The sequence below is a fragment of the Lasioglossum baleicum genome, chromosome 12, assembly GCF_051020765.1.
Source record: "Lasioglossum baleicum chromosome 12, iyLasBale1, whole genome shotgun sequence".
NCBI lineage: Eukaryota > Metazoa > Arthropoda > Insecta > Hymenoptera > Halictidae > Lasioglossum > Lasioglossum baleicum.
The window spans coordinates 16,407,189-16,434,758 of record NC_134940.1 but is presented as its reverse complement, the minus strand read 5'-3'; the positions used below and the strand labels follow the sequence as shown (position 1 = coordinate 16,434,758).

The 27,570-nt window shown below is 43.9% G+C and overlaps 2 protein-coding genes and 1 long non-coding RNA gene across 3 annotated transcripts; 2 read left to right on the top strand and 1 right to left on the bottom strand.

The window, feature by feature from the left end:
• Positions 1–2,259: 2,259 nt before the first annotated feature.
• Positions 2,260–23,569, top strand: LOC143214454 (prohormone-2). Its single transcript, XM_076435538.1, has 9 exons — positions 2,260–2,484; positions 5,031–5,145; positions 5,248–5,355; positions 5,495–5,630; positions 5,863–6,081; positions 14,435–14,536; positions 14,636–14,718; positions 16,929–17,182; positions 18,615–23,569. The coding sequence occupies exons 2-9, from the start codon at positions 5,031–5,033 to the stop codon at positions 18,699–18,701; spliced, it is 1,104 nt and encodes a 367-aa protein (XP_076291653.1). The 5' UTR covers positions 2,260–2,484; the 3' UTR covers positions 18,702–23,569.
• On the bottom strand, positions 12,698–18,634 carry LOC143214456 (uncharacterized). Its single transcript, XR_013010154.1, has 2 exons — positions 18,475–18,634; positions 12,698–17,244 (listed from the first exon to the last, which is right to left on the bottom strand). It is a non-coding gene; the product is annotated as an uncharacterized LOC143214456 (long non-coding RNA).
• Positions 23,570–24,235: 666 nt separating the features above from the next.
• LOC143214570 (transient receptor potential cation channel subfamily A member 1) lies at positions 24,236–25,878 on the top strand. Its single transcript, XM_076435785.1, has 5 exons — positions 24,236–24,376; positions 24,628–24,760; positions 24,826–25,135; positions 25,342–25,536; positions 25,620–25,878. The coding sequence occupies exons 1-5, from the start codon at positions 24,236–24,238 to the stop codon at positions 25,747–25,749; spliced, it is 909 nt and encodes a 302-aa protein (XP_076291900.1). The 3' UTR covers positions 25,750–25,878.
• The last annotated feature ends 1,692 nt before the right edge of the window (positions 25,879–27,570 follow it).

Here is a 27,570-nt window from a genome sequence, read left to right as displayed (position 1 = left end):
TATACTGCAACTAACGAATCGGGAAGTTCTTTGTGTGGCTCGTGGAGAGTCACACACCAAATAAAAAAAAAACATTAATAGCTATAGGTACTACTAGCCATGCGTACCACTAACCCTTTCGCAAGAGCAGTCCTATCCGCGAGCTCGCGATGCGAGCGAGCAAAAACAACCCTACTCGCGAGCGAGCGAAGCGAGCGAGCAACAATAACCCTCTAGTTTTTTTTCAGCCGCACAGCTAGATTTGACAAGCTGTACAACTTTTCGAAGTTGCTGGATCAGAGAAGAAGGAGGACCTTCGTGAATGCTACAGCATACACCGTTCTGTTTCGCTGAGGAAAACTGCAATGTTGTTCGCTTTCAGCCGAATTCTCTTCCGGCCGATCTACGAATTGATTTTTTGAACACCCAATCGGGAGCCCGTTGGTGGCGTCGATAACGACAGGAAGCAGTCAATTAGAGGGAGGCTGCGACCGCCTCGAAACAATAAGGGATGCCGGAGGGATATTGGGGAAAGGGCAAGTAGAATCTTAATGCGGAGGAAGATTTCAAGGATAGGCCCCGACGAGGTCTGTTGGGTCATCGCGTGGGCAGACGTATTTCGTGGCGTACAATAGGGAGAGGGTGATGGCGAGGGTAATGGAGAGGGAGAGGAAGACAGCTCTCGTGTGTACACTATACACGGTACACCATACACTGTACAAGTGTACAGTACACGTTCGTCGATGGTAGCGGTAGTGGTGAGCCGCGTGCGCGCCCCTAGTCGCGTCATATCAACCCCGTATCACGAGGGTGGTTTCCACACGAGCCACGTATCACTGTTTACGCGAGGATGCCCAACTAAATGATTTCAATGAAGCTCGGAAACATCTGGAAAATCAACCCAAGTGTTTATTATGTGCGGCGGTGACGACGACGAAGACATGCTCCGGATGCTGCAGGTCTCGTCTCTTTTTCGAAATCCAATAGGCTTCATCTCAGAGATGCCGCCGAGATGGATTCGCGAGCAAATTAAACGGTCGTTTCGCGCAGAAATGACCTGGAACGTTAGCCAACAGATTCGCTGAAGTTAAGCGGCAAATTGCATTGCGAACCAGCAACAGCCTGTTCGTTGTCGACGTAAACCGGGCGTACCGGACTCTTTCGGTTCCTGGGAATTCGAAAAATAATTGAGAAGAACGTCTTCCAGGAAAGAGCTTCGAGGAAGTTGCAACTGCTACGGAGAACGCAGAGTAATTTCTTTATCTACCTGAAGCTTACTGATTGGTTCAGCAATCATTGTGCTACACCGAAAGGAAACTTAATCTTCAGTCAATCGCGCATAATTTTCTATGTATCTGGTTGCGTGGAACTTCATACGACTCCAACGTAAATACATTTTCTTCAACATAAATGATTTTTAACCCCTTGCACTCGGAGCTATTTTAACTCGAAACTTAAACATTTCTTCCGACCTACATAGATGCATTTATGACAAAAATGGGTAAGCACAATTTAAAGCAGTGGGCATATTAAACAGATTTAAAGACATCAATGTATTGGTTTCAGCTTAATCAGATAATTAAAAGAATTTCACTCCTGTGTCTAGCAATCAAAGCAAACATTTTTTATTTTGCATAAAGATGCGCAGTCTACTAATAATGTTTGCAAACAATATTTTGAATAACGGTACGCAATTTCCAGTGGCGCCTCAGAGTCGCCACTTGAGTGCTAAGGATTAATTCAACAAAATAACTGCTTCAACGCAAAATATGTATTTGCTAGTGTGATCGACGCCTTTGTTTATGCGTGAAACAGTAATTTTCAAGTCTTGAGATTGGAAGTAAAAAATCTCCTGTCACATATAACGATGAAATCATGAATGAAATGATTACCGGGGGTGACTTGTTGGTTCACGATTCAAGTTGCTATCGTTGTTGAGAGTCTATTAAAAAGTTCTCAACCCATGGATCATAGATTTTCAAGAATTACTTGATAATCGCCAGTGGATAATGTGTTGAGAGTCGGGGAATGTTGTTTCCGAGCGGAACGAGGATATTTCGAATTTTGTCGAGATTCTCGATGTAAATATTCGGGCTGCGCGGCTGTACGAGCGGTTGCCTAGCTAGGGGGTTGTCGAGGGGTTGTCGAGGGGTGAGTTCCGTGGAAGAGGGGCGAAGCAGAGAGAGAGAGAGAGAGAGAGATAGAGGGGGTGTCGGTGGTTCGAAGCAAGTCGGTTGTTGGTCGAAGTGGGGGTTGGTTGATCGACCGTATCCTCCGCCGGTTTTCTAGTCGCCCCGCTGAGCTCCAACGCTCATTCTGCCTCGATCAGCCGAGCACGCAAGTTCTCTGCATCCCCGGAAAACTGAGAACGGAGAACAGCACTCGCGAGACAAACTCCGAGACATAGACAGAGACTGAGACAGACCGAAGTAGAGGGAGAGTGGGAAAGAAAGATAGACGGGACAACGGTTCAAGGAAGAGATTAGACAGACAGCTCCGAGAAAGGTAGACAAATAATATTCTCAGATATTTGTCGATGTGTTTTTCTTGCATTGTTTTCCATTTGCTCGTCGTGGCTCGCCGGTAGATATGTTTTTCGTTCGCCGGGAACTCGAATCGACCGGCCCGGGGTCGATTTAATTGCCCGGTTTCCACGTCGGACAAACCACGGCCAAAATTATGTTTCGGTTGCTATTCGAGGAAGCGGTACGGTCCGGTATCGCGATCCAGTTACGATAACGCTATAATTGGATGAATTTCGGTTCGGGCCTCGCTTCCTCCGATCGCTGTACCGATTATTTCGCCGCGCAGTTTATTCCTGGCTGTATGTATATGGTTTCGTTAGTTACTTGGTTTTCTTAGTTATAGAGTTTCCAGAGCTATCCAACCCATTAACCGGCTGGCAATTTCCAATTCTCGCAATGCAATCGCGACAGACTACGAAAGAACGATAGCACCTTATCTCCGGTTAACGGGTTCGAATAACGCTGCTGAATTCTCGAGGAATACGATCGTTGCGTCGGATACGTACGCCGCACACGGATACCGTGACGACGAGACTCGGTCGTGTGTCGCGACAGCGTCGAAAAGATCGGAAAAATCGGTTGGGACACGAGAATTTGAAGCGCGATCGTCTCCTCCGAGACTTCGAGGCTTGTCAATGGAGACACGGTCAATGAAATACATCTTTAATTGCGGGTCGCATAGGCGCGTACACAAACGCAAGACACGACTATAGTTTTCCCGGACGCAACAAGTGTGCGATTTCTGGGTCTACTATATCCGGTTTCGTTCGATTCGACGCGACGCGACGCGACGCGACGCCATGCTCCCCACTCATTTCGATTGGCCCGCGACAAGCAACTTCTCGCTCCGAATCTTTTCACGCGGCTACTTTTTTTCGGCGATCTCGCGGATCTCGATCGCAACTTGTTCTTTTTCATTCTTCCGCGTCGACTGGTCGAACTTCCCGCAAGTACATTTCGCGCGAAACTATTCTAGAAGTTTTCTACCAACTTCTCTAGATTTTTCGGAATGGTCGAAATGGACGCGTCCGAATAAACAAACCCCGAGTGGCAGAGGTGCAGCGAGTTTCGAAAAATTTGATGCTTCGTAAATCGGTCGAGCGGTGAAATTTTTCTGACAGCCTAATTCGACTCCCCGGTCGAGCAGCATCGTTATCGATCAACCCTAACGCGGTTTCGCGCTGCGCGAATCGGGCCGTTCTCTCGAACCCTGACATTTCGAGCCGACGGAATGATTCTCGGACGAGGCGATCGCCAATTCTGCGCGGGCTCTGTTAATTGCACGCCTAATTACCGAGAAACTGGTGGTCGCGTTGCTGGCACAGCGCCGTAAACTAATCGCAAGGCTGTGAGTAATTTCATTATCGAGGACGCTTCTCGTCGCTTGAAACCCGTTGCAGCATCCGTACGCCGTTCCTCGTCTTTCACAGCTTCCTCCGCTTCCGATGCGACCCAGATACGCTGGTTCCAACTCGATCACGAGTCTATCGGTAGTCTCTGCGGTTCGAACCCGGTCGAGTTCGAGAACGTGTCGCGAACGTCGATCAACTTCTCCGATAAAATTGGAACGCGATTTCGAATGACGAACACGTTGGATGAATATCCGATCGTTCGTGAGGATACGTTCACGCCGAAGCCGCGTTTAAGCTATAATAAACACATCAGTACAGCGACAAAAGCTGTCGATCGTCGCGTCGCTTCTCTTACCGTTTCATATGGCACCGGATTAATACTTCCACTGTGACGATTTCGTAAAACAAATAGTAAACTCGTAAGCCTGGACTCATTTCAAAGTCTCCTGTCAATCGCAAAGCAGTGTTCATTGCCAACCAAGATATTTTTACATCGTTTTTCCTCAAACAACCAGCGAATCCAAACATTTAAAAAGTTTTCTCGCCAACGACAAGCTGCGTCGCTGTTTCGTCGAGCAAATTCGGTCGCGTGAAGCCCTGTGGCGACACATCTCTCGCGAAAAACGTCGCAAGTTAATTGCTAGTTGTACCTCAACTGTTGCGTGTTTCGATTTTAGCGGGAAGAATTCAGTTTCGAAGATTCCGGTCTAGATTTCTGAGGGAGCAGGCGGAACGAATCGGTGCCGGGAGTTTCTCGGTCGGATGGTCACGGAGCCGCGCCGTGTCGCGTTCCTCGCGATTGATCGTTCGATTCCGGCCGAGCGACCGTTCGAATCACGATAAAATGGTACCTGAGGATCCGCGCAACCTCTTATAGCAGCCGCGACACGGTATGCCCGTTAATCTTTCACGTGCAATGGAAATAGATTCCTGACATTTCGCATTACGTGACATTTAAGTTTCTTTCGTAGTGACCTGCTATCTTCGTTTCAACGTAAACTTCGACCGGTACGCCAACGGGAACGCTTTACGTTAACGACGCTCTTAATCTAGATAAAAAAACGCTCGAAACGAGGCTGCGCATCGATCCCCCCGTTCCTGTCCGAGAGAAACCGATCTCCGGGGGCCCGAGTCGTTCGACTATTTCGAAAAACTTCGCTTGTGGGTGTTTCAGATGATCGCCTGGATGGGACTGTTGTGCCTGTACTCGGTCGTCTCGCTGACCGATTCCTTGCCGACCAACATGGCGCAGGACGCGAAGAAACCCGAGCAAATCATGAGACCGAAACGTAAGATTCTCCGGGAGTCTTGTGATCCTCTTGTTCTTTGTTGTTGCTACTCCTTGTCGCGCCGAATTGAACGTTACTATACCGAATGTCGGAAATTTTCAGTGAAGAGGGCACAGGAGATGCTGATGTTCGGCAACCAACAGAACCATCAACCGGAAAGCAACGCTGCCGATCAGGTCCGGTCTTACGCGTCGTCCAACGCGGAAAAGAGTAAGACCTTCTCGTTGTAAACGTTGTAAACGTTCGGAACGTTCCGGAAAGTTTCTCCTCGCGTCGTGGATCTCTCTTCCAAGGAAAAGATTCGGTTACCGGTATCCTGACAGAGATTCTTCTTCGTTTCTGCTCGCAGGGACTCCTCTCTCTTCCTCGTCGGGTCTGGGAGGCCTGAAGGTGGCACTGTCGGAAGAGGAAGTAGCTCGCTCGAAAACACCTTCGAAGAATCTCTACGATCGCGACAGCTTCTCCCCTTACGAGAAGAATTACGAGTAAGTGAGCACGACCAGCGATCGTGTGGAATAATCATTCAGCTATGTCCGCACCGAAGCAACACCGATTTACCGAATAAAAGAAGAAGAAAGCGACGCGACAAGTTGCTCGATGTTGCTTCGGCGCGGAACGGACCAATTGTATCGTCTCGCATTTGGAAACATCACGCTCCGAAAGATCGGTCGTCCATATGTTCAAAAGTTAATCGAGAGAATCTGTTTCGCGGCACAGTTACGGGAAGGTTCTGATGAACGAGTTGGGCCAGCAAGAGTCTAACATCTGGGACGTCCCGTCGTATTCGCGTTACTACTTGAACGAGGATCGCCGGAAGAGATCCGAGAAAGCAACGATCTCCGGGTCCACCACCGTCAAGCCGGTGACGGCTTCCTATCAGTCGCCGGCGTCCACTCAGCAATCGGTGCAGTCGCTGCAATCGCAGGTCAAGCGGAGGTGAGTTCCTTAATCTTTAACGTTACAAATCGCAAGAAAGATTCGCTCGTTGTCCTCCGATCCGGCTTCGAATATCCGAACGAGTTGACACCGGGAAATACCGCACGATTTCCGAAAGGAAAAATACCAAAAGACTACTGTTTCGAATTAATTCCACCAATTGTGTAGAACCGCCGCGTCTCGGGAAATACACGGAGGCGCTCGAAGAGAGCTTTTAATTAGTCGGTTGAACTTGCGAAGCGGAGGGTAGTTGTTCGAGCCAGTTTGACCGCGTTACAGAGTCTCCCGGGGTGTGTAGCAGCGAATTCACCTGTGGAGGAGGACAGCGGTCGTTGAATCGAGCCAGGATCGCCGGGCTTTCTCGTTTGCTCTCGGGACGGCCGCGTTTTCCCGACCACATCATATCCCTCTATTTCTTCGACGTTCCTTTCTGAATGGGGATGAGAGGGCCGGCGAGGGCGTTGCCCTCTGCAGGAACGACGCGAAGCATCGTCTGGCCTCACCTCACCTCACCTCTCCTCGCCTCGCCTCGCCTCGCCTCGCCTCACGTCGAGTCGAGTCGAATCGAGTCCCGCCGACTCGTTCGATACGACTCGGGGAGGCTGTCGTTATCGAGGGCTGATCATGAACCGCCCAGCTGCGTCTAGTGCCGAACACCTTTCAACTTTGTGTGTGAACCCTCTACTCCCTCTGTTCCTTTCCTTTTCTGGAATGCTAACTCCTCCTCGACTCCGCGTTAAACGTTCAATTGCAGCCGTGTTTGCTCGCGCCCCCTTTCGAGCCAGCCCTCCCACGTACCGGGTGTCAACAGCGTGTGCTATATTCAACCGCGTCCAAAGCTTTCGCCAATTTTCTGTAAAGGAAACCAGCTTGAAACACCGTTCCTCTCTGGAACTTAATAGTTCATCCTACCGAAAGCGGATCAACAACTTCTCGAACGGAAAGTTTGTTGATGTTCGTCATGCAAGAGAATTTGCTTCTGCCGAAAACGGGTTCCTTCGTAGAGAACGGCGGCTTTGATCGTGAATCCTCGTGAACCTGAAAACGTTTCTCGCCTCGCAAGTCGAATCGCCAGTTGAATTGAATCGAAGCGATGTATTTATAGCGGCTCTCTCCACTACGCGGGTAGGATAGTGCGTCATTAATTAGGATGACGTTCGCGATGACGTATCGCTCTACGTCGGAGCATGAATTAATTATTTTCCAGTCAGCCGGCCGACCCTTACGTCAGACCTTTATTTTTACGCGCAAACCTCGTCTCGCCTAGTCACCTGGCCGCCTAGCCGCCTCTATCCCCCTCTATCCCTCTATCTCTCTCTAGCCACCTATCCAACTATCCAACTATCCACCTAGCCGGGCGTGCATCGCCTGACCTGCAAACAAATGTCACAGGTCAGCATTGTCGGGGCACACGTGTACACGCGTGTGCAGCGTGCACACACGCCCACGCTGACGCTCATGTCGGCGCCCACGCGTACCCGAACTAAAGCTAATTTTCTCGAGGCGAAGGAAAGTTCTGGGGAAGCATCGCGGATGAACTTTCTGCGGGGAACGAATTTCTCGCCCGCTTTTCCCGAGGCTCGACATTCTCGTTGACATTTCAATCCGTTCGCGGCGGACGTGCACGTCGAATTGCCCGGAGATGCAAGTATGCGTGTGCATTCCGCGTTCTCGACTCGGTGTTTAACACGCGTTCAGTATTTACCCAGCAGTCTTGAAAGTTCTATGAAATCAGAAGAATCTGTCGAACGAAATCAGAATCTTTGAAATCTTTGAAAATTTGAAGAATGACTCTGAAAATACTCTGTCACCCTTCTAGCACTTTGCCGATCGTAATTGAATGTGCTATACTCGATACATCGACGTAAAAATTCACTTAAAAATATGGCCGAATTATTCCGTCCCCTATTTTTGGAAGACGTGGCATTCGGAGTGTTAAGGATGTTCTGGAGGTACAATGGGAGACAAAAGTACAAGAAATTCGAAATCCATCAATACATGTATTAGCAATGAAAGCCATTCATGAGTATATTTTGCATACTTTTGTATACTTTTTTTTACACTGTTGTCGCGTTTCCATGCTAGTAAGATGACAACACGATAAATTTGACGTTTTGTAACAGTTTATAATTTTTCGCTCTGTAACTGTTTAGTGAATCCTAATAAATTTTCAACATAATTAATTACATAATTTTTACTATATGTATATAAAAAGAACTGGAGTTTCTAGTTGCGTTTTTTCAAGGTTTATATAGGGTTTGAAGTGGAATTTTATGAATTCTCCATAAGAAGACGTGTTAAAATGTGCAAACTTTAAGTTGCTATCATTCTTAAACGGTGCGGTGAATCGAACCCAAACTTTGGTAATTGCATTAATTTAGTAAGAATTATATCTCGTCAAATTTTCAAAAATTTTGTTGCGTTTTTATATACCTCCAGAACATCCTTAACAAAGAGTTCGAGTTCGGTGGACTATAATTACAATAAGAAAACGGTTAAATGGTCCAAAACATTGCGGACCACAATTACAATTACAGTGATTCGTCAAGTAATTGCAATTACCAATTACAATTACGTGTAATTGTATTTCTCCAATTTCAAATTACAGTAATTGGTAAGTAATTGTAATTGAAAATGTAAAAGTAATTGAAATTACATTTTGCCCAATTCTGGGCGAATAGAGTTCCGACAATGTTGATTGCTCGTCAAGACGTTAATCGTGTTCGGAAGTGGAAAACTGAATTAAAACTGGATGAAAACTGGAATTAAAGAAGACTGAAAGTGCCATTTTTTAATAATTGTTTTTTTCCGTAAAAGGGATGTACGTTCCAACGTCAATGCAATGAAATCAGGCTGAAAGTTCCGTGACGATTGGTTACAAGTCGATCTTGCCGGTTTTGCATGGATTTTTTCAGAATGTTGGCACTTACAGCCTTTCTCAATTGCCGGTCTTCAATTTTGTACCTAGAAAAATCACGATTTTCCACGGATATTCGAAAAGAAACGTTGGGAGAGGTCAGGCGACGCGTAGGAGAACGAAAAGAAGAAGTAGAAGAAACCAGAGGGATGGTTTCGCATTTTTCTCTGGACCATAAATTATTCACGGTCGTCGGAAAATTGTGGTGGAAAACGGAGAACGCAGGCGCGCGCGAGCGAGCGAGCGAGCGCGGTGTTGCATGTGGCGATGCTGACGATGCGGTGGCGAGGCGTGGGCGCGAGAGCGTGGGCGTACGTGTGGGCGTATCTGTGTGCGTGTTGGCGCAGCGATCGGGGCTCGTTCGATAAGCGTGACGCAATAGGGTAGATTTCCAGCGGGGTGGGTCCACGAAAAGCTGAATGGAGCCACCGAGCTAAAGTAGGTCAGGCCTGACTATCGCTCGGCGTATATCGCGTGTCGCGTCTCCCGTCTTGCATCTCGCATCTCGCATCTCGCGGCCCCCCAATCAGCTGACGAGAATAGCTAGTCACCTCTCCAGCCTCCGCGAGATGCATAACAATTTCGCGTTCTATCCCTTCGCGTCTGTCTCCTCTGTCTCTGTCGTCGCTTCCGTCTTCGAGTCACGTGCCAGCCGACGCCGTTGTTCGGACAGCTTGCGAAATTGAATCGACGTGCCCTACAGATTCTCCATCCACCCTTTTCATCTACATATTTCTTCGTTATTACGCAGCCCCTATGCCCCGGCCGACACCGAATAGAAAGTACTCTCCGTGCCTCACGAGAAATCCCTCGAGACGGCACAGGGGCAAAAGGGCTCCTCTCGCTCACAGTCAATGGTTAGGCCGTGACATCACACACTTTAGCCAATAATCCGGCTGGAACCAAAAGTGCTAGTGGAATGACCTAATCTCGCATGGCTTGTGAGGCACGCGGAGTACACGTACAGAGAGTGGAACGTTTCGATTTAAGGGAGTAGACTCCTTTTTCCAGGATTTCAAAGTGCGGGATTCGCGTTCTCATTCCTCGATAATCCAAAGATGGGGGTTTTCAGTAGTCAAAAACGATAGATAACAGATCAATCTAGGCCGCTGTCGCCCTTAACAATCGTATCTTTTCGTTTACGAGGCGTAATTTGCATTATTCGGCAGCATGTAGCTATGAGAATAGCTACGTGATATGACTTGTTCTCACGTGACGCGACGGTCACGTGCCTGTACTAGGGTACTGTTTAGGAACAACATCACACATAAACGCCGTAATGGTCTGGACCAATACATATATGTATGTATTCATTCCTATCAAAAGGAGGAAATGGTGAAAAAAGGGTGATAGGTGGACGCATCCACATTTCAACGACCTACAGTAACAACACAATTTCTCTGTAAATCTAGAAGAACTAGTTTAGTAAATAACGTCTAAGAAATGAGTTGAAAAAATGCATTTAGTCGGAATTGTGAAAAACAATACTAAATATTTATTTTTACAACTTTTTTAGCTGGCCCAATAACGAAAATTTAAAATATGTGTTTTGTCAACTAGTACAAATTATATACGCTCTGAAAATTTCATTGAAATTGGTTCATTGGTTCACGAATTATAAACGATCAAAAATGGTAAAACTTGCCACTTTATGATACACTACAAATTACCACTTTTGATCGTTTCTAATTCGCAAACCAAAATTCAATGAAATTTTCAGAGCGTGTGTATACTTAATTTATACCAGTTGACCAGGCACATCTTTTGAATTTTCGTTATTGGCCCAGCTAAGAAAGTTGTAAAAATCAATTTTTACTACTGTTTTTCACAATTCCGTCCAAATGCATTTTCTCAACATATTTTTTATACATCATTTCCTAAACTAATTCTTCTAGCCTTACAGAGAAATTGAAGTCGTTTGGTCCATTCATGAAAAAGTTGTTCTGATTTAAAGTGTGTGGAATCAGTTATGCTTCTTACTGTATGTACTATTAGGGTGGTTCTTATTTATTCTTGAAGAAAATTTTTTCGAGGGGTGAACCCCTAGGATTGTTTCAATTAATAAAAAGAAAATCTCTGTGCGTTTGTTTTACGAAAAAAATTAATCTGATATAAAAGACGCAGTCTGTCCGGAAGTTTTTGTCGTACATATTTAACAATACAGTCAGTAATTTAGAAGATATTCAAGAAAAACGATTTTACGAGCATTTAGTTAATTATTTTAATGTTTAAGGGCCCGGGGGCACGTTTTCCCGTTATCCCGTTATTGTATTGGGTTGGGTTAGCAAATAAGTTCGTTCGGTTTTTTACATTGGAATAAATCACAAAAACCGAACGAACTTATTTGCCAACCCAATATAATCGAAACAATCCAGGGGGGTTTCGTAAAACAATTTGAAAGTCGAAAATAAGAGCCATCCTAATATAATATGTAGACAAACGATCTTCATGCAAAATAACAATTTTCTACCTTCATTGCAAGAAGCTGAAGCGAAATAGAAATTTATTTTCTTTCTCAATATGTTTAATCCTTTGCACTCGGAGCTATTTTAACTCGAAAATTCAACATTCGTCCGACCTAGAATATTTCCATTCTCTATGATTTGTTAAATTTCATCGAAATAAAAATGTTCTACTTGTATAGCAACAGACTGGAGTGAAATAGAAATTTATCTTCTATCTTAATATGTTGAATAGGTTGAAAATAACGTAACTTTTAAATTCGTCTAATGTTTTTACTGTTTTAAATGGCACCTACTCAGTTTTGTCAGAAATGCATAAAATCCGCGGTCTAATAAGTAATAACTCATACAATAGAGTTAAACGCGTTTAGTAATTGGTTAGATACCAACATATTTAATAATGTAAACAATATTCTGAATAATGGTACAGCAATTTTCAGTGGCGTCTCAGAGTCACCACTCGAACAATACATATAATAGTATTGTATTTTTTAATGCGTCTAATATTTTTACTGTTTTAAATTGCACCTATTCATTCTTGTCATAAACGCATAAAATCCGCTGTCTAGTAATATGGTTTAGTGTCGTTCGTGTGCGGTGTACAGCTTGATTCATCGACAGCTTTTTTTCGTCTAGTTGCGGGAACAGTATCAGAGTATGTACAAAGAAAGAAAATTCAAGAAAGAAACGAAATCCAAGTTCCGTCTCGGGATAAATTCGACAGTTTCGAAGATGACTGTAGAACGGTCCCAATTTCACAATCAGCGGCGCGGTGTCAGAGACATTTTCGAATTGTCCGCTGATCAAATCGTGGTGCGGGCGCATATGGAATCGAATACGCCCGCGGTCGTGTCGGCAAACTGAGAGGAAAAGCTGAATGAAACCACCTGACGAGTCTGTTCCGTTTTGGCATATGGCCGACCAATCAGCTGACGGCGTCGGCGTCGCGCCAGTCTTCCCTTGTATTCCCTGTGTATCGATCATCCTCGGCCGACCGTATGTATCAGGCATGCTCCGCGAGGAGCGAGAACCTAGGACCCGACCTACCACAACATCCTGTCGAGCCTCGGAAATGGCCGAGTGACGTTCACACCGAACCAAATCAAACCAACTCAAACTCCCGATATCGAGATAATTCGTTAAACGATGCACAGTGCAGCATTTGCATCGAAAAGTTGGCCAAAATACGATTTTTCAAATGTTACGCAAGGTGAAAAATTTCTAAGCTATTCGAACGTATGAACAACAGTGTAAATACCAGTTTATTCTTTTAATTCATGTACTCGCGTAGCGTTGTTATTGCACTTAAAGTAAAGATTTTTGTAGTAGAGTAAACTGTACAATGATTGGCACCCTAAGCCAAAATCGCAGAAAAAATCGTTTTTATCTTTTTTGAAATGTTTAATCGAGCTTAACTTTCTATTATTATAAGCTAATAGAGATTTTTCAGCAAAATCAAACAGTTTTACGAGTCATAAATCTTTTATTATAAAATATATTCAGTGAATAACAATCGTAAGGCAAATAGTACAGTCATTGGCACATTTGCTAACAGTCATATGTGGAACTCTGTTATGAAAACTTACAACGTTGCTTTGGAATATAAATAAGAAGCAATAGAAAATGATTTTCTTCACCAGGAATTCTTAATATTTGCCGTTTAAATCAAAAGTCCCAATAACTAGTGCAGTGCCAGCAATAGTACAGTTTACCCTACTCCTTTTTCTCGTCACCTGTTTCTGAAATATCGCTCGGCTATTAGGATCGTTTATGCGGGACGACGACGATGCGATTTTTTATTTACAGACACTTTTTAGACAGGGTATACATTATAGTTCTCAGCAATTTTCACTTTCTTATTGTTTGTCTGTCTAAATTAATCAAGTTTGAAGATGACCTATTACTTCCTGCGATATTTCGCATTCGTAGAATTTTCAAGAAAGAAAATTGTAGGCTTCTAAGTATATCTCGACGTTCTTTTTCTGCGCCACTGGAAACTAAAGGTTTCTGTTGGCAATGCAAAAAATGCGGCTGTTACATTACTCTTTGTACTGCGATGTATGGCAAAAAAATGTTTCCGACAAAAGTTAATCGGTATTCAAAACATTATAGAACTTTTTTTTATGAGAAATGATGGTCAACTTAATTTTGTAAATACCACTTCTTCCCCTTTTCGTTTTCCCTTAAACACGCAGATTACAGTTTTTTTTTAAACGAGAGAATATGGAGACAGGCTTTGACATTGGGCCCAGCCAGAAACATAGAAACGTCCAGTGGCAGCTAAAATCTTAACTTATCAAGGTTGTTCGACAGTAATAATCTTTGCGTAACGTATAAATTGCACTGCCAAAGGACGTGAACCACAATTATGTATTTCGCCCGTGTAAGAAATCGAAGTGTAAGTGGCCATACACTGATCGCGCATTTGTCGTTGCAGCGTCGCACTTCGAATGCGGTGTAGTATGCAACGGCAACAGTATCCGATTTCGAACGGGGCCGAATCAGAAACCGATATCGTTTCGAAACCATGGAACGCGGTTCGAGTGTCCGGACTGTCCGGACGTCTCGTCTCTCGATCGACACTAAAGACCTGCACGAAGATCAAACACGTGTTCACGCGGATATCACCTTAGGAATTACTAGACTGCGTATCTCTATGCAAAATAAAATTGTTTGAAATTAATTGTGGATAGCAGGAATAATATAAAATTTATCCCTTCGCGACTTTGTTACATTAAAAACAACATTACAGCATTCTTGAATTTTTTAAAAATCTTCTCCCGTTTTATATTCCATCCAACCAATTTCTTCATAAATGCATGAAGATCCGCAGTCTATGAGTCACCCTTTTCAAGGAAATACAGCATTTGGGACCACATCAGTCTTGTTCAGAGTTCGGTAGTTCTAGCGTTAAATGAAAACAACGAGCGAGCATCGACTGTATCAACGTAACAATGCAAATGGTAATTTCCAGCGTGCCGATTTACCAAGAACCGCGATTCAAGAGGGAATTGAATATCGATCCGGAGGAGATGTTGGCCTTGCTGTCCCTCTGGGAGAACGAGCGTCGCAACCGGTAAGCGCGGCAAAGTTGCCGATAATTGCGAACAAACGCATAGATTTCCACCGAACCGTGCCAATTTCTCGTTTCTTCATTGTCTCGTTCTCTTTGCAGGAACTGGCACAAATACATGAACGAGGAGTACGAGAACATGGACGAGGATGGCAATCTTCTTGAAGAGGAGGACCCCCGAAACGGTGAGCAGTCGGATTCCAGCAATTCAAGCGATTCGACACTAAACCCACCGAACACTAAACCGAATAATACCTACTATAACAAAGGAAATTGTTGTTTAAAGTTTGAAAGGAACCATATATGTATGTCGCAAACAAATTAAGATATAAGCTGTTAGAGTTTTTGCATAATTTAATTTAGTGGAGTTATGCGTATACATAGATAAAAGCCTACTACATACATACAGTGACTCCCACTAATATTCGGACACTCTTAAAACCGCCATAACTTTTTTAATATTGGACTATGCTATTTGAACTTTTTTGGAAAGCTAGAGCAATTAGTTTACTACAGGATGTGAAAAGAAATTTTTCTAAAAATTACAATTGATCGGAATTGCAGACAAAATAGTAAAAGTTGCATTGTACAACTTTTATATGCGGGCTTATATTGAAATTTAAAAAAATACGTTTTGTAGATCTGTGTCAATTGTATGCACTGTGAAAGTTTCATAGAAATCGGTTAGTGCAGGAAAAAACGACAGGCATTGAAAGATGTAAGAATCCTTAGAATTACTGCAGTTAGAGGCCGAAAACCGTGAAAAACTGCAATTTTTACCATCTTTAAACGTTTGTAGCTCATTACAACGTCGACCGATTGTGATGAAATTTTCAGAATATGTTTAATTGATGTTTAATTTACAAAACGTGTTTTCTAAATTTTCCATATAAGCCCACATAAAAGAGTTGAAAAATACAACTTCTCCACCACGATCAAAATAGTACTGCGATTGTCAACTCGGTTTTTTCGCGAATAGTTAATCACTTGCACTCCTTTGTCGAGTATGACTCGACATCAGAGAAAGAAAAATGTAAATAAGCCGGGTTCTACATACATATACATATGTGTTTGGTTCTTCCTTTATCTATTTAATTGTCTTGTTTTTTAGTTATAACAAATGGAAGTTCCACAAATATAAATTACAACAAAGTTTGACAGCTATATCTATAATATAATTAGTAAACAAAATTGTTTAAAGTAAGTAGCAGTCGAGGAACTGTCCTTTGAAGTAAATTTGAAGTAAACAAAACACGTCCGATAGTAGAGAGTTGTTGGCAACAAAATTGAAAAATAATTCGGGGTGCAAAGGGTTAACGGTGGATTTAGGTGGGGAAATGTAGCATCTGTGTTAATTGGACGGGGAGTGTCGGAAGGACTGTAGGTGGAGAAGTAGGGAAACTGCCAAAGAAATTCCTTTTGGTATTGTCTTCGGTCAGTGACGTGATTTATAAGGGTAGTCCGCTCGTCGCTTCGATGGGTCCGTCGTACGTGTTGTCAACCTGTCAGGGTTGAAGATTCGCATACGTTTTTTGCTTGCTATAACGTCCTTTACAGGTACATATGTATATCGCCTAATCCGTTGGAGGAACGGTGAGGTACGGTAGCATTTTATTGTATAATACAGGATTGATATTCTTATAAGAATGGATAAAAGATATTTTTTCATATTTTGCAACTTCGAATCTATGATCCGAATGGGCAGCGAGACGATGACGAGCTGTTTTCGTTTGCTCGAGACACGCTCACGATTATGTTCTGTCTCATCGATACGGTCGGGTGGACTGTAGTAGTAGGCTTGTCTACTGTATACCTATAACTCCACACAATTAAATTTTGCAAAAACTTTAACAGCCTCTATCTCAATAACTATTTGTTTGCAACATGTGGCTCCTTTCAAACTTTTTCTTTTCTGGATGAGTGGAAGGTGTTGATGTAAAAACAAATTTAAAACAATTTCCTTTGTTATGAACAACTGTGCGGTAAGTTTCTCTTACAAATGACCATTACTTTTTATACGCCCTTACAACGCCAAACCCAAAAACATTTGTCCGCCGATGGTCGGTTTAGGGCCCGTTCAGACACGGCGGAATCCGCGCGTTTTCGACCGCACGATTTGAACCGCGTCAAAATTGACAGTCGTTCAGGATGAGGCGGTAACCGTGCGGACATACAGGAGAGGGGCAAAGTTTTAACCCAGTATGAAGATGAAAATCGCGCGGAAACAGCGCGGATTTGATTTCCTGCGGTTCAAAGGCGGTAGCCGCGCGGATCTTTAGACCGCGCGGATCAAGAGTTTCCGTCGTGTCTGAACGGGCTCTTAGTGTTAAACGAATCGAACGACTCCACACGTTTCTCGAGTCCCTATCAACCTCACCCTGACCTTGATGTACAGTGATTCCCTGGATGGACTCGCCGATGTACCCGGTTCGCCGTTACGGTGTCGATTCTCTGTCGCCGTCCGATATTGGCATCGTCCGTACCCATCCGCCGAGCTACTACGAGCAGTACGGAAACCAATACGGCCAACAATTCGATTCCGGATCCCAGTACGGCGACAGCAGCCCTCAGTACGGCCTCGTCTATCCTCAGCAGAGTTACTACAACGCCCCGGAGAAGAGGTTCATGGTTTCCAGAAAACGCTCGCAGGTCGGTAACAGTCGTTCGACCGCACTGCCCGCACCCGCGCCCGCGCCTGCCCTGGCCGGAGCCTACAGACATCGAAAATAAAAGATACAATAGGTTCTCGCTCATTACACTACCGATTAAGTGCCCTCGTTCCTTGCATTTTGTTCGAGCAAGTTGGGAAATGTAACTTATTAGCGGAAGTAGTAATTCCGTGATTGTTCCTTTATGTTGTTAGACGAATGTGCCCATAATTATGAAAGAGGTCTAAGTCTAAGTAAGTCATGTATTTCTTCTTTCGAGATATTTCAAGGAAAAGGATATTAACTTTTAATTACTCGCATATAGTACTTACAATCTCAAAACTTTAAATTTGGTAGTTTGAGCATAAACAAAGTTGTCATCTATTTTGCATTAAAGTAATTATTGATTGCGGATCTTTATGCATTTATAGCAAAATTGAGTAGATGAAATACAAACTTGTTGGAAAATGTTTCAAATTGAAGATGTCAATACATGATTTCTCCTCTATTAAAATCTTTAGGGGAGGAAACAACATCCAATTTAGTTTCTATTTCTTGCAACCGATGCAAACAATTCTTATTTTTCATAAAGATCCGCAATCGAGTATAATTATTGTATTGAATAAAAATTTATTTATGTCGTAACCTACATAATTTTTCTACATTGTTTTCTACATAACTATGTTATGCAATGTTTTCTACATAACTATGTAGAAGTCTGAGTGCGAGTAACTGAAGGTTAACACTAAATGAATTTTTGACTATATCGTAAAAATTACATTGAATTCATTTAGTTCTTTTTTTAATTTTGACTTGGACCACTTTCATAATTATGAGCACATAATATCGCACCCCTAGAAGAACATCGTCACAATTCAAAGAAATGATCCTTCTAACCAGTCCTGGATCTTCATGCATTTATGAAGAAACTGGGCGAGATATAAAACAGTAAAAGATTTTAGAAATTCAAGAATGTTGCAATGTTGCTTTTGATATATCAAAGTCAATTTTTATGTTATTCCTGCTTCTCACAATCAATGCAATACATTTTTATTTTGCATAAAGATCCGCAGTCTAGTGATGAGTGTTCACACAGTCACTGAATATCTGCTTGAGGAACATTATAAACATCAATATATCAAAATATCATAACTTTAATTGCACTAGCTGCTGCACAGTTCAACGAAATTTAATTACAATTTTCTTTTTCCTATCTCCTGGAAACTCGTATTTTTTGAGTTGTGACAGTATTCTTCTAGGAACGCAATATAAGCACACATTGATTGGACACACCTCGTTTCATAGTAAAACCCTCGAGTCTTGCCTGAAATTCCGATCCCGTTCTCGCGCATCGAGCGAGTACCTACTGTATCGTAGTAGAGCAAATCTCACGTTTCGAAGATTCCGCCGCATCGATCGTGTTCGTTTTGCAGACGTACGATCCGTACTCGAGCGCCGGCCAGTACCAGATGAGCTCGCAGACACGGGGATTCCCGTACCAGCACCGTCTGGTCTACTAAGCTCACTCGACTTCGACCCGACCACCTAAAACTGAATAACGATACCAGGAATGAAATTAAGGAATTATCGCATTTCGGATGTGGGAAGGCAAGAGAGAGAGAGAGAGAGAGAGAGAGAGAGAGAGAGAGAGAGAGAGATGATCCACGGCGGATCAAGAGCGACGAAGAACACGAGCTGCTAACGTATTCCGAACCCTTCATTTTCGCTATTCTGTCTTTGTTGTGTACACGGCGGTACGCGCTCTCGAGGCTGGCAGAAGGAGGAAACAAAGACAGAAAAGAAGAAAGAAAGACTACTTCTTATACTTTAAGAGAAAACACGGTGCTCGAAAAGACTTCTCGTTTCGCGAGGTCACGTCGAAAAGCATCGCAGAGTGGAAATGATCGTTTGGCCAACAGCTTCCCGGACCTTGGCAAGCTCGACAATTATATCGAACGTACTGTTGCGATCGAAATTTAGCCGGTAGAGGGAAAGGAAATTGGTTGGACGCGAGGTTGTCGCTCTTCGGCGTGCCCTCGCATACTCGCGCACTGGCGCACTGGCGCACTCGCGCATTCTTCCGCTTGAAACGACGAGATCGAGGGGCCCGTACGCGTTACAATTCGCGAAAGGAACTCTACGTCCAGGCCCGTAGAAGTATAATGCTTGTCGACTGCTCGTGAAACATGTCGGATACCCAAACATAAGACACGCCTGGACCGTACAGCGTTCGTACAAGAAACGTTCTCGAGCCGTTCCCGAGTCGAAACAGTTTGGAGGACAAACCCGTGTAACGCGTATCGGGCTGCTCGCTACATTTAAGCTCCAAGCTCGCACCACGACTGAAATCCTTAAACGATCGTAGTATTCGAATCAAACTACCCCTCGGGCGCTAGGTTTCCACCGGGAGCTGGCTTTCTTTTTTCGAGAACGGGATGGGATTGATCCAACGCAACGGTCTAGACGCGACATACATACATATACGGTTCGAGGAAGACGACCACATGGAAAAGGATCCAACGGAAGAACGGGAAGAACGGAAGGAAGAATCAAGATACGATAGGAAACTACGGTCGACGTTGTACCGCTGAAATCAGCTGAAATCTAAGGTGCACTGATAATACACTGGCGAGTACATAACTTGCGACATTTTCTTGCGAGAGCATCTTGTAGAAGTATGCGCGCACACACACGGAAGAACAACTGTCGCTCTTGCAGGAAATGTGACAAGTTACTTGTTAGCGTATTCGCACCAAGAGTCACGGCCATCTCTAGGACAGGCCGGAACATGGTAAATTCGGCAACGCTGCCCCTATATGCTACTGCGTATACATGCAGTACACGGTGTATTATGGAGGTGTTACGACTAAGCACCTCTGTAAGGTTGACGTTTTGTGATAGATAGAGGTTAGTTCGTTGCTTATTGTTAGATGGCATATCGGCTATCGGGCATGTTCAAGCTTTCATGTACGTGTGAGAATGAGATTGTGTGTAGCAGCGTGTCCATGTAGCCCATGCTAAGGTTATGCGCCACGTAATAATACACCGTGGTAAATATGTATTGCTGAGTGCTGAATACACATGAAAGCTTGAAAGTGTCAAATATGCGATCTGACAGCGACCAGAGAATTAACCTCTATCTATCGCACTTTTCTGAGGGAAATCCGAACTCCGAACACTCTGTCTATAATATAGCGTGATGCAGCAGCTTGATCGGACTGATGTTCTGCCTGTACTAGAACAAACGGTCTGGGTCTGTGAAACGTATCCTTGAATGTAAGGTCCGTCGGAGGTATACGTTTTGCGAGAACGATTCGGAGAAAATGAGAAAGAAGAAAAATAGTAAAGACAGACGCGATTTTCTGTGCCCTCTGACCGAGAGAATGGACAACGGTCCAAAAGCGTCGCGCGGGACTAAATGTAAAACGGTTCGACGCCGAATGAACGCTCGGCGTCGAAACGCTAAACGACATATCTTCTATTTGGATTCACGCTTTATACTCCGATCCCGCTCCGACTAAACGTTCCCCTAGACTTTTTACCGTTATAATCGTCAATTAATTTCCTAGCCGTGTCTACGGTTACCGATCGATAAAGATAGCCGATATCCGATATTCGATAACCGATAGCCAACGGGCGAGGATCGCTTCGCGATCGATCGAGGCGATCAGACTGTTCGATCACCGTATACCGCGCGCGAATCTACGATGACGTTTGCTGTATCGAACCGATGTCCGCGCAGCCCTGGTGTGGATCCCGCGATCCCGTTTAGATCGAACATATCTGACATCTCTAAAATCGTACGCCTAAAATTGCTGAAATCCCAACCGTCGAAGCATCGAACGCGAGAGAACAGAGTTCGAGACTGGAGTGATTTTCAATGACGAGTTGCGATTGAAAATTGGCGGTCGAAGGAGACGTCACGTCGCGTCGCGTCGCGTCGTATCGTCGAGTCGAGATCGAATTCGAAATCTGGGCGAGCACCGAAGCGCGGAACACCCGTTACCGATATAATCCATCGTCTACCATTGTTAGCCGAGCAGAGCCGAGAGGGTTAGAGGTGGTGTTCGGAAACGACAAGTCACCGGAGTCCACATCCGACGATTCCGTTTCTCGATCGAAAAACCAAACACGGCCTTCCACTGCAGCAAACTTGTTCCGAGGAGACTGAATTCATTTAGTCCTTTCCGTTTGTCTCGTTTATCTAGTCTCGTCGTCTCGTCGTCTTATTGCCTTATCGTCTTATCGTTTCATCGCCTCGTCTTCTTGTTCCGGTTCACCAGCCAAAGAAGAAAAGGAAGAAACAAGGTTACAAGGGAAAACGCGACGGAAGAAGGATATTCGACGAAACCCTTGCGACTCGACATTTATCGCATATATTTTTGACGATCGTTTAGCGCGTAGTTTACACTTACTTCTATACTTGAGTCCAAATAAGAAGGTACTTGTTCTGCGCATGTGTTGTTGCGCGTCAGCCATGAAATTCATGGCGCCAGCCAATGATCGCGTGGTCGGCGGAGTACGAGTAGTAGGGGGATTAGCCAATGAATGAGTTCCGTTAGAATCAGATGCACAGTAGAGTCGTCGGCTAGTAAGTACATTCTTATTTGGAACCAAGTATAGCGATAATAAATTAAGTATTGCCGAGACGACGACAAAGTGCAATTCAGTATTTGTTATACGATATGCATATACATTCATATTCATGTACATATTCATATACATACGTATACGTACACAGGATGTCTTAAAAATGTTCGAGTTCCTCGAAAGGAGCGGTTCCTGAGATTATTTGAAGCGACATTTTCATTTGCAGAAATGTCCGCCTCGGGTTCTCTGACAATAGAGACTCAAACGCCACGCGTACCTGACACTTCTACCTCCTGCTGGGTAAAAGAAATTACTTTTTCCGAAAAACACTGAGCGTAGCGTTGGCGCCGCGCCGCGGAGAAGCAGTGAACAAGAGAAGGAGCGAAATTGATTTAATTAGAACTCGGATATTCAGCCGTAAATGCATTTGCTGTTTCGAAATGTGTGTCACTGGATCATTCGGAGACGAACTGCACTAAGGGATGTACGATCCGGTCAACTGATAGTAGGTAACAACCATAAGCTTCGAATTGACACGTCTTTAGAGATGTTCTCTCTACCGCGGTTCGAACGACACCGATTTTACGCATGATTTTTCTGAAGAGTTTAGGGAAGGGATGCATGTCAACCGACGGGGTGGTCAGACAAAAAACAAGACAAGAGATTCATGGCAATGACACGACAAAACATCGTCTGCCTCTTGCTGGGTAAAAGGATAGACTTTTTTCGAACAGTCACCTATTGACTCTACGTACCAATCAGCAGAGACCCAGTGACACAGATTACGAAGCAGCAAGTGCATTTACGGCTGAATAAGAATTTCTGCTCCTTCTCTTGTTCACTGCTTCACCGCGGCGCGACACCAACGCTACGCTCACAACAGTGGAACCTGCCGGCGAGGCCGTGCTCTGATTGGTCCGTGTTTTTCGATAATAGGCCGTTAACAAAACCGAGGCGGACATTCCCAATTTCAAGGAACGCGAACATTTTTTGGACACCCTGTATGTATATGTGTAATGTATGTATGCAATTAACGTTACTCGTAGACGATGGGAAGTATTCATTAGTTATCGTACGATTCAATAAATAACTATCGATCGGGCTTGCGTTTCATTCAGAAACAAATCGAAAAGAAATTGTTGGTATCGACGCTGAGAAAACGTCTAAACAAAAGTTTCGTAGAAAAATCGTCATGCCCGATCGTTGGTTGCCTTTCGTTTGACGTTCTTTTGCGACGATTTCGCTTCCGCTTTCGCTCTAATTTTCATAAGATCGGAAGTTTGACGACGCGCGATTCGAGGCTCCGCGAATCAGTTCAGTCCCAACGAACAGCATTTTAAACTTTGAACGACCGTAAACAGCTCTGAACATACTCGACAGCGGCCAACCGTCGCGTCGACCGTTTTACTTTACAATGGATTCTATGTGTGCGTACTAATCAATAAGTATCGTGTAAACGTATAAACGTGTAAACTTTCGAAGTCTATTATACGTGTGCAGTCTTAAAAATCAAAATGAAATAACGGGAAAAAGACGCGGATAGGAACAAAGGAAATTTGTGAGGATCGTATAAATCGAGCAGCGATAGAAAAGAGAGGAGGAGGACGAAGAAGAAAAAAAAGAAGAAGAAGAAGAAGAAGAAGAGGTCGTGTGTGTGTCACCCGTGCGCCGTAAATATTTTTCAAACCCATGGTGCTTTTGATCGAACGATATATAATATTGTAAAACGATATGAAAGAGAAATAATAATAATAATTATTATAATTATAATAATAAATAACTATATTCTATTCGGACGTATTACTTCCTGCAGCAATGTTTATTCGCCTCTCGATCGATCCTCATCGAGCGAGATGAAAAGTTGAAGATCATCGCGCAGTTACCGTTTTGCTTCTTCTCGAAGAATCGTTTCCTTTCGAGAGATTAAGTTTTCTCGTGAATTCGTGAAAATGCCGAAAACGGTGAATTGGTTGGATCAGTCCCACGGGAACGTCGATTGGAAATTGCTGCACGCCTGCACCTTCCGCCACAGATCGCTCGCTAGAGAAGCGCTCGCGCAGGTTTGACGACAAGAATTACAAGAGACTTGCACTTTGTCTTGGAAAGAAGTATTAGATCGAGTTGAAAAATCGAAAATTGCAGTGTGCAACTTATGCTCGCCAACCTAAGTCTACCGACAGCCTTTTTGGGTCCTCCCACGGTGTATTATAGAGGTGTTCGGACTTCCCTCACAGAAAAGTGTGATAGAACCTAATCTCTATCTATCACGAAACGTCAACCTTACAGAGGTGCTTAGTCATAACACCTCTACATACATATGTATAAGGGTCGTTACCCACTAGGACGCCTCCTCTGTATACCTGCGCCATCGCTCCGTCCCCGTTTTGGGTTTCCTCTGTGTATCTCAATGGGAGGCACAGTCCCATTGAGATACACAGAGGAAACCCAAAACGGGGACGGAGCGATGGCGCAGATATACAGAGGGGGCGTCCTAGTGGGTAACAACCTTTATACACCGTGGGTCCTCCTCATGTGTAGGAGTGACTGGGCCCCGTGTATTGCTTACTTACTACCAGATCCTGCGGCACTGAGACTTTACGATGCGGTCTCCTGAACCTGGAAGCAGGTTAAATTGAATGAATAAGTCACATAAAACCTTTTCTCATTGTGCTTATTACTATGTGCCACGTGTTGGCTGCAGATCGGCGGCCTACTAAAGAAATGGCAACGGCTCGATAATAAAATAATAATGGTACACTAAAAAAGAAATTACTGAAACGTATCAGATAATCGACCGTACCCTAAAGTCATTCTTAGGGTCCTTGCCTTAACCACCGTTAACGGGATTACCTGCAGGGTGCGAATGTGAACTGCAGAAGATCGGACTTTTTAACGCCCCTGCACATCGTCGTTAAACACAACGACGTCGATCTAATTCAGCTACTCTGCGATCAGCCGTCTGTGGACATCGAGTCGAAAACGATGTACGGTAACTCGCTTCCAATGAACTTTCAACCGATTCGCGTTCGATTGAAAATGGGAAACTCTTAATCTAATCGAGCGATCGATCGAATCGACGGGCAATTCGGCAAGGTCTCACGTCCCTTCACGTGGCGGCCAGCCTCGGGCACAACGAGGCGCTGAGAAAACTGTTGGAGAACGGCGCCATGGTCAACTGCAGGGACCGTTTCAAGCGATGCCCTTTGCACTACGTCGCCCTGCGAAACGACACCAAGAACGCCAGCGTTTTGCTCAAGTACAATGCGAACGCGAACGTTCGCGACATCTTCCACGAGAGCCCTGTGTCCTCCAGCGTCAAGGGGACGCCCCATTTGCCTATGATCCAGCTGCTCCTGAAACACGGGTGAGGAAAATCGTTATTCCCCAGTCAACAAAATCTGTTCGAACAGATTAAGACCAAGACATGTTTATTGGAACTGGATTTGCTCCTTATTTGCTCTCCAGACCAAAACCTGTCGCCAAATTCATACAAAATCAAGAGCAGATTGCTTACTGGGAGGCATCCGAGATCGATTACGAATCCGAATCCGAGTCGCTTCTTCGTTTCAGAGCGACGGTCGAATCTTCTGCCGAACACTATACTCTGGGGCTGCTTCTCGAGACCGTTTTGTCAACTCGTCTCCTGTCGGACATGAGCGTGCTCGATCTATTGTTTCAGAAAGCGGACGTAAACACGACGGACTTTATCGGATTGCGTACGCCGATGCACATCGCCGCGATGACAGGAAATTTCTTGTTGGCTGTGTCGGTTTGAAATATCTTCCATCGCTATTCTTCGATCGAATCGTTGCTTTATCCCGACTCTGCTATATCTCGCGATCCTGCAGGTATCTCATTGAGAAAGGAGCTGATCCGAACAGAAAGAACCGAGCGGGTTTCACGCCAATCGACGTAGCTCTGAAATTGAAGAATTTTCAAATCGCTGATCTGCTGGTGAGAGCTGCAAATTCTGGTTAAAATACTAACCGGTTTTCCCGTAAGACCCAATGATTCCGGCAAGAATCATTTGCTCCGTTCAGGGGTCCGTACAGCGTCAGTCCATGGATGCTGAATTATCGACCGCACCATAGACATATAGAGATAGACTGCGCCGTCTTATGGGCGAGTTGAAGCCCACAATGGCGGCGCGCGGAACAAAGAGTGAGAGAGAGAGCATTAGCCGGGGTCCATAGCGCTCTCTTTCTAATTGATGTGTCGACACATCATATAGAAAGAGAGCGCTATGGACCCCGGCTAATGCTCTCTCTCTCTCGCACGCCGCCATTGTGGGCTTCAGCGCTTCGTTCAGGCCGCGCAGTCTATCTCTATATGTCTATGGACCGCACCAACTCTGTCGATAACTTTTCATTAGCGGTTTGAGCGTTTTGCCGCTGCGTGGATTGGCGCTATACGGACCCCTGGACGGAACTTCGAGAATATAATCTCATAGACACGACATGTGTATGCAGTATTTTATTGATAAATATCCATAAATATCCCAAGTGTCTGGCCTGTAATTGCCCCACAACCCCCAGAACTTGAGAGGCCTCAGTTGCCGAGAAGTGTAACACAATACGGGTCGAGTACATCGGTGTGACACCAGCAGACCACTACTAATCCAACAACAAAACTTTGTTATTTTTCATTATTTTTCTATTGGACTTTCACCAACATATTCGTGGCATTTTTCTAATGAAAATAATGCCAAATATGATATAATTCCGATAATATTTACTTGTGTATCTGTGACGTCACGTATTACTTTATCTTTGCTTCAAGGGAAATTATCTGAACCGTGTCTATGAGATTACATGATCTAAGGCTGCGCCCTTGTCTGTCGGTAACATTAGGTCCGTGGTCGGTAATGCACCAACACTTGAACGAAGCAAAATGATTCTTGCCGGAAGAATATGCTTTGCGTCTTATGGCAAAAATGGCAAGAATTATTCGCACTCCGTTTCTGTCTGTCCTGTTCAATAAAAAATTTATATAACCGAAGCGTTTCTAAAACATAATAATCTGCAAAATATAAGAAACGAATTGTTCGTTACCGCTCCATGTTTTTCGATAGCGTATAGTACTGCCAGAAAGGAAATTTCCTCTCTATTATAAGCTGCCGCCATAGTTGCTATATACAATTTTTTTTTTTTTTATTAAATATATCTTTATTGCTATTAAACTCAACAACAACAAAAATATAACAAGGCTTGAATCCACTCGGATCCATTAGCCAACTGTACATTCATACCTTATTTCTAAGTTACAATTAGACTTATACAGTACTATATATATATATGTTGCACTTTTTCTTAGTTTTTTGTTTTTGAAACTTATACTTTAATGTCGTTTAGATCACAGTATTCTTTGAGTATTTTTAGCAGTCTAATCTTTGGTTCGCTTAAAAAATAACTTACATCTACTGGAGGATTTATATTAACTTTTCTTAATTTTTTAATAAAGTCTTGTCTGCCCTTTTCATATAGAGGACAGTCCCATAATATGTGGTTCATACTTTCTACAAGATTTCCACACTCACATTCCACGCTTTCTATTATTCCTTTTCTAGCTAGTGATTCCTTAGTGTTATAATTCTAACAATTACGTCTCTTGGAATTCCTCTTTTGTAAAACCATGGTTTCTTTCTTGTATCATAGTACTTTTCATAATAGAGTATGCCTTTTGAAATGAACTGATATTTTAGTTTGTCCTGAAAATCCTCCCACATTTGTTCACTATAAATTTGTTTGAAGTCTGTATAGGGTATTTTAATTTACTCATTATGTTCAGTTATTGTCGCTG

Bases quoted from the DNA above. Each gene is read 5' to 3' on its own strand.
- LOC143214454 (XM_076435538.1), top strand. From the start codon at position 5,031: ATGATCGCCTGGATGGGACTGTTGTGCCTGTACTCGGTCGTCTCGCTG. The intron at 14,719-16,928 runs GTGAGCAGTCGG...CTTGATGTACAG, and splicing joins AGAGGAGGACCCCCGAAACG to TGATTCCCTGGATGGACTCG. The intron at 17,183-18,614 runs GTCGGTAACAGT...TTCGTTTTGCAG, and splicing joins TTTCCAGAAAACGCTCGCAG to ACGTACGATCCGTACTCGAG.
- LOC143214570 (XM_076435785.1), top strand. From the start codon at position 24,236: ATGGCGCAGATATACAGAGGGGGCGTCCTAGTGGGTAACAACCTTTAT. The intron at 24,377-24,627 runs GTCTCCTGAACC...GATTACCTGCAG, and splicing joins CACTGAGACTTTACGATGCG to GGTGCGAATGTGAACTGCAG. The intron at 24,761-24,825 runs GTAACTCGCTTC...AACTCTTAATCT, and splicing joins CGAGTCGAAAACGATGTACG to AATCGAGCGATCGATCGAAT.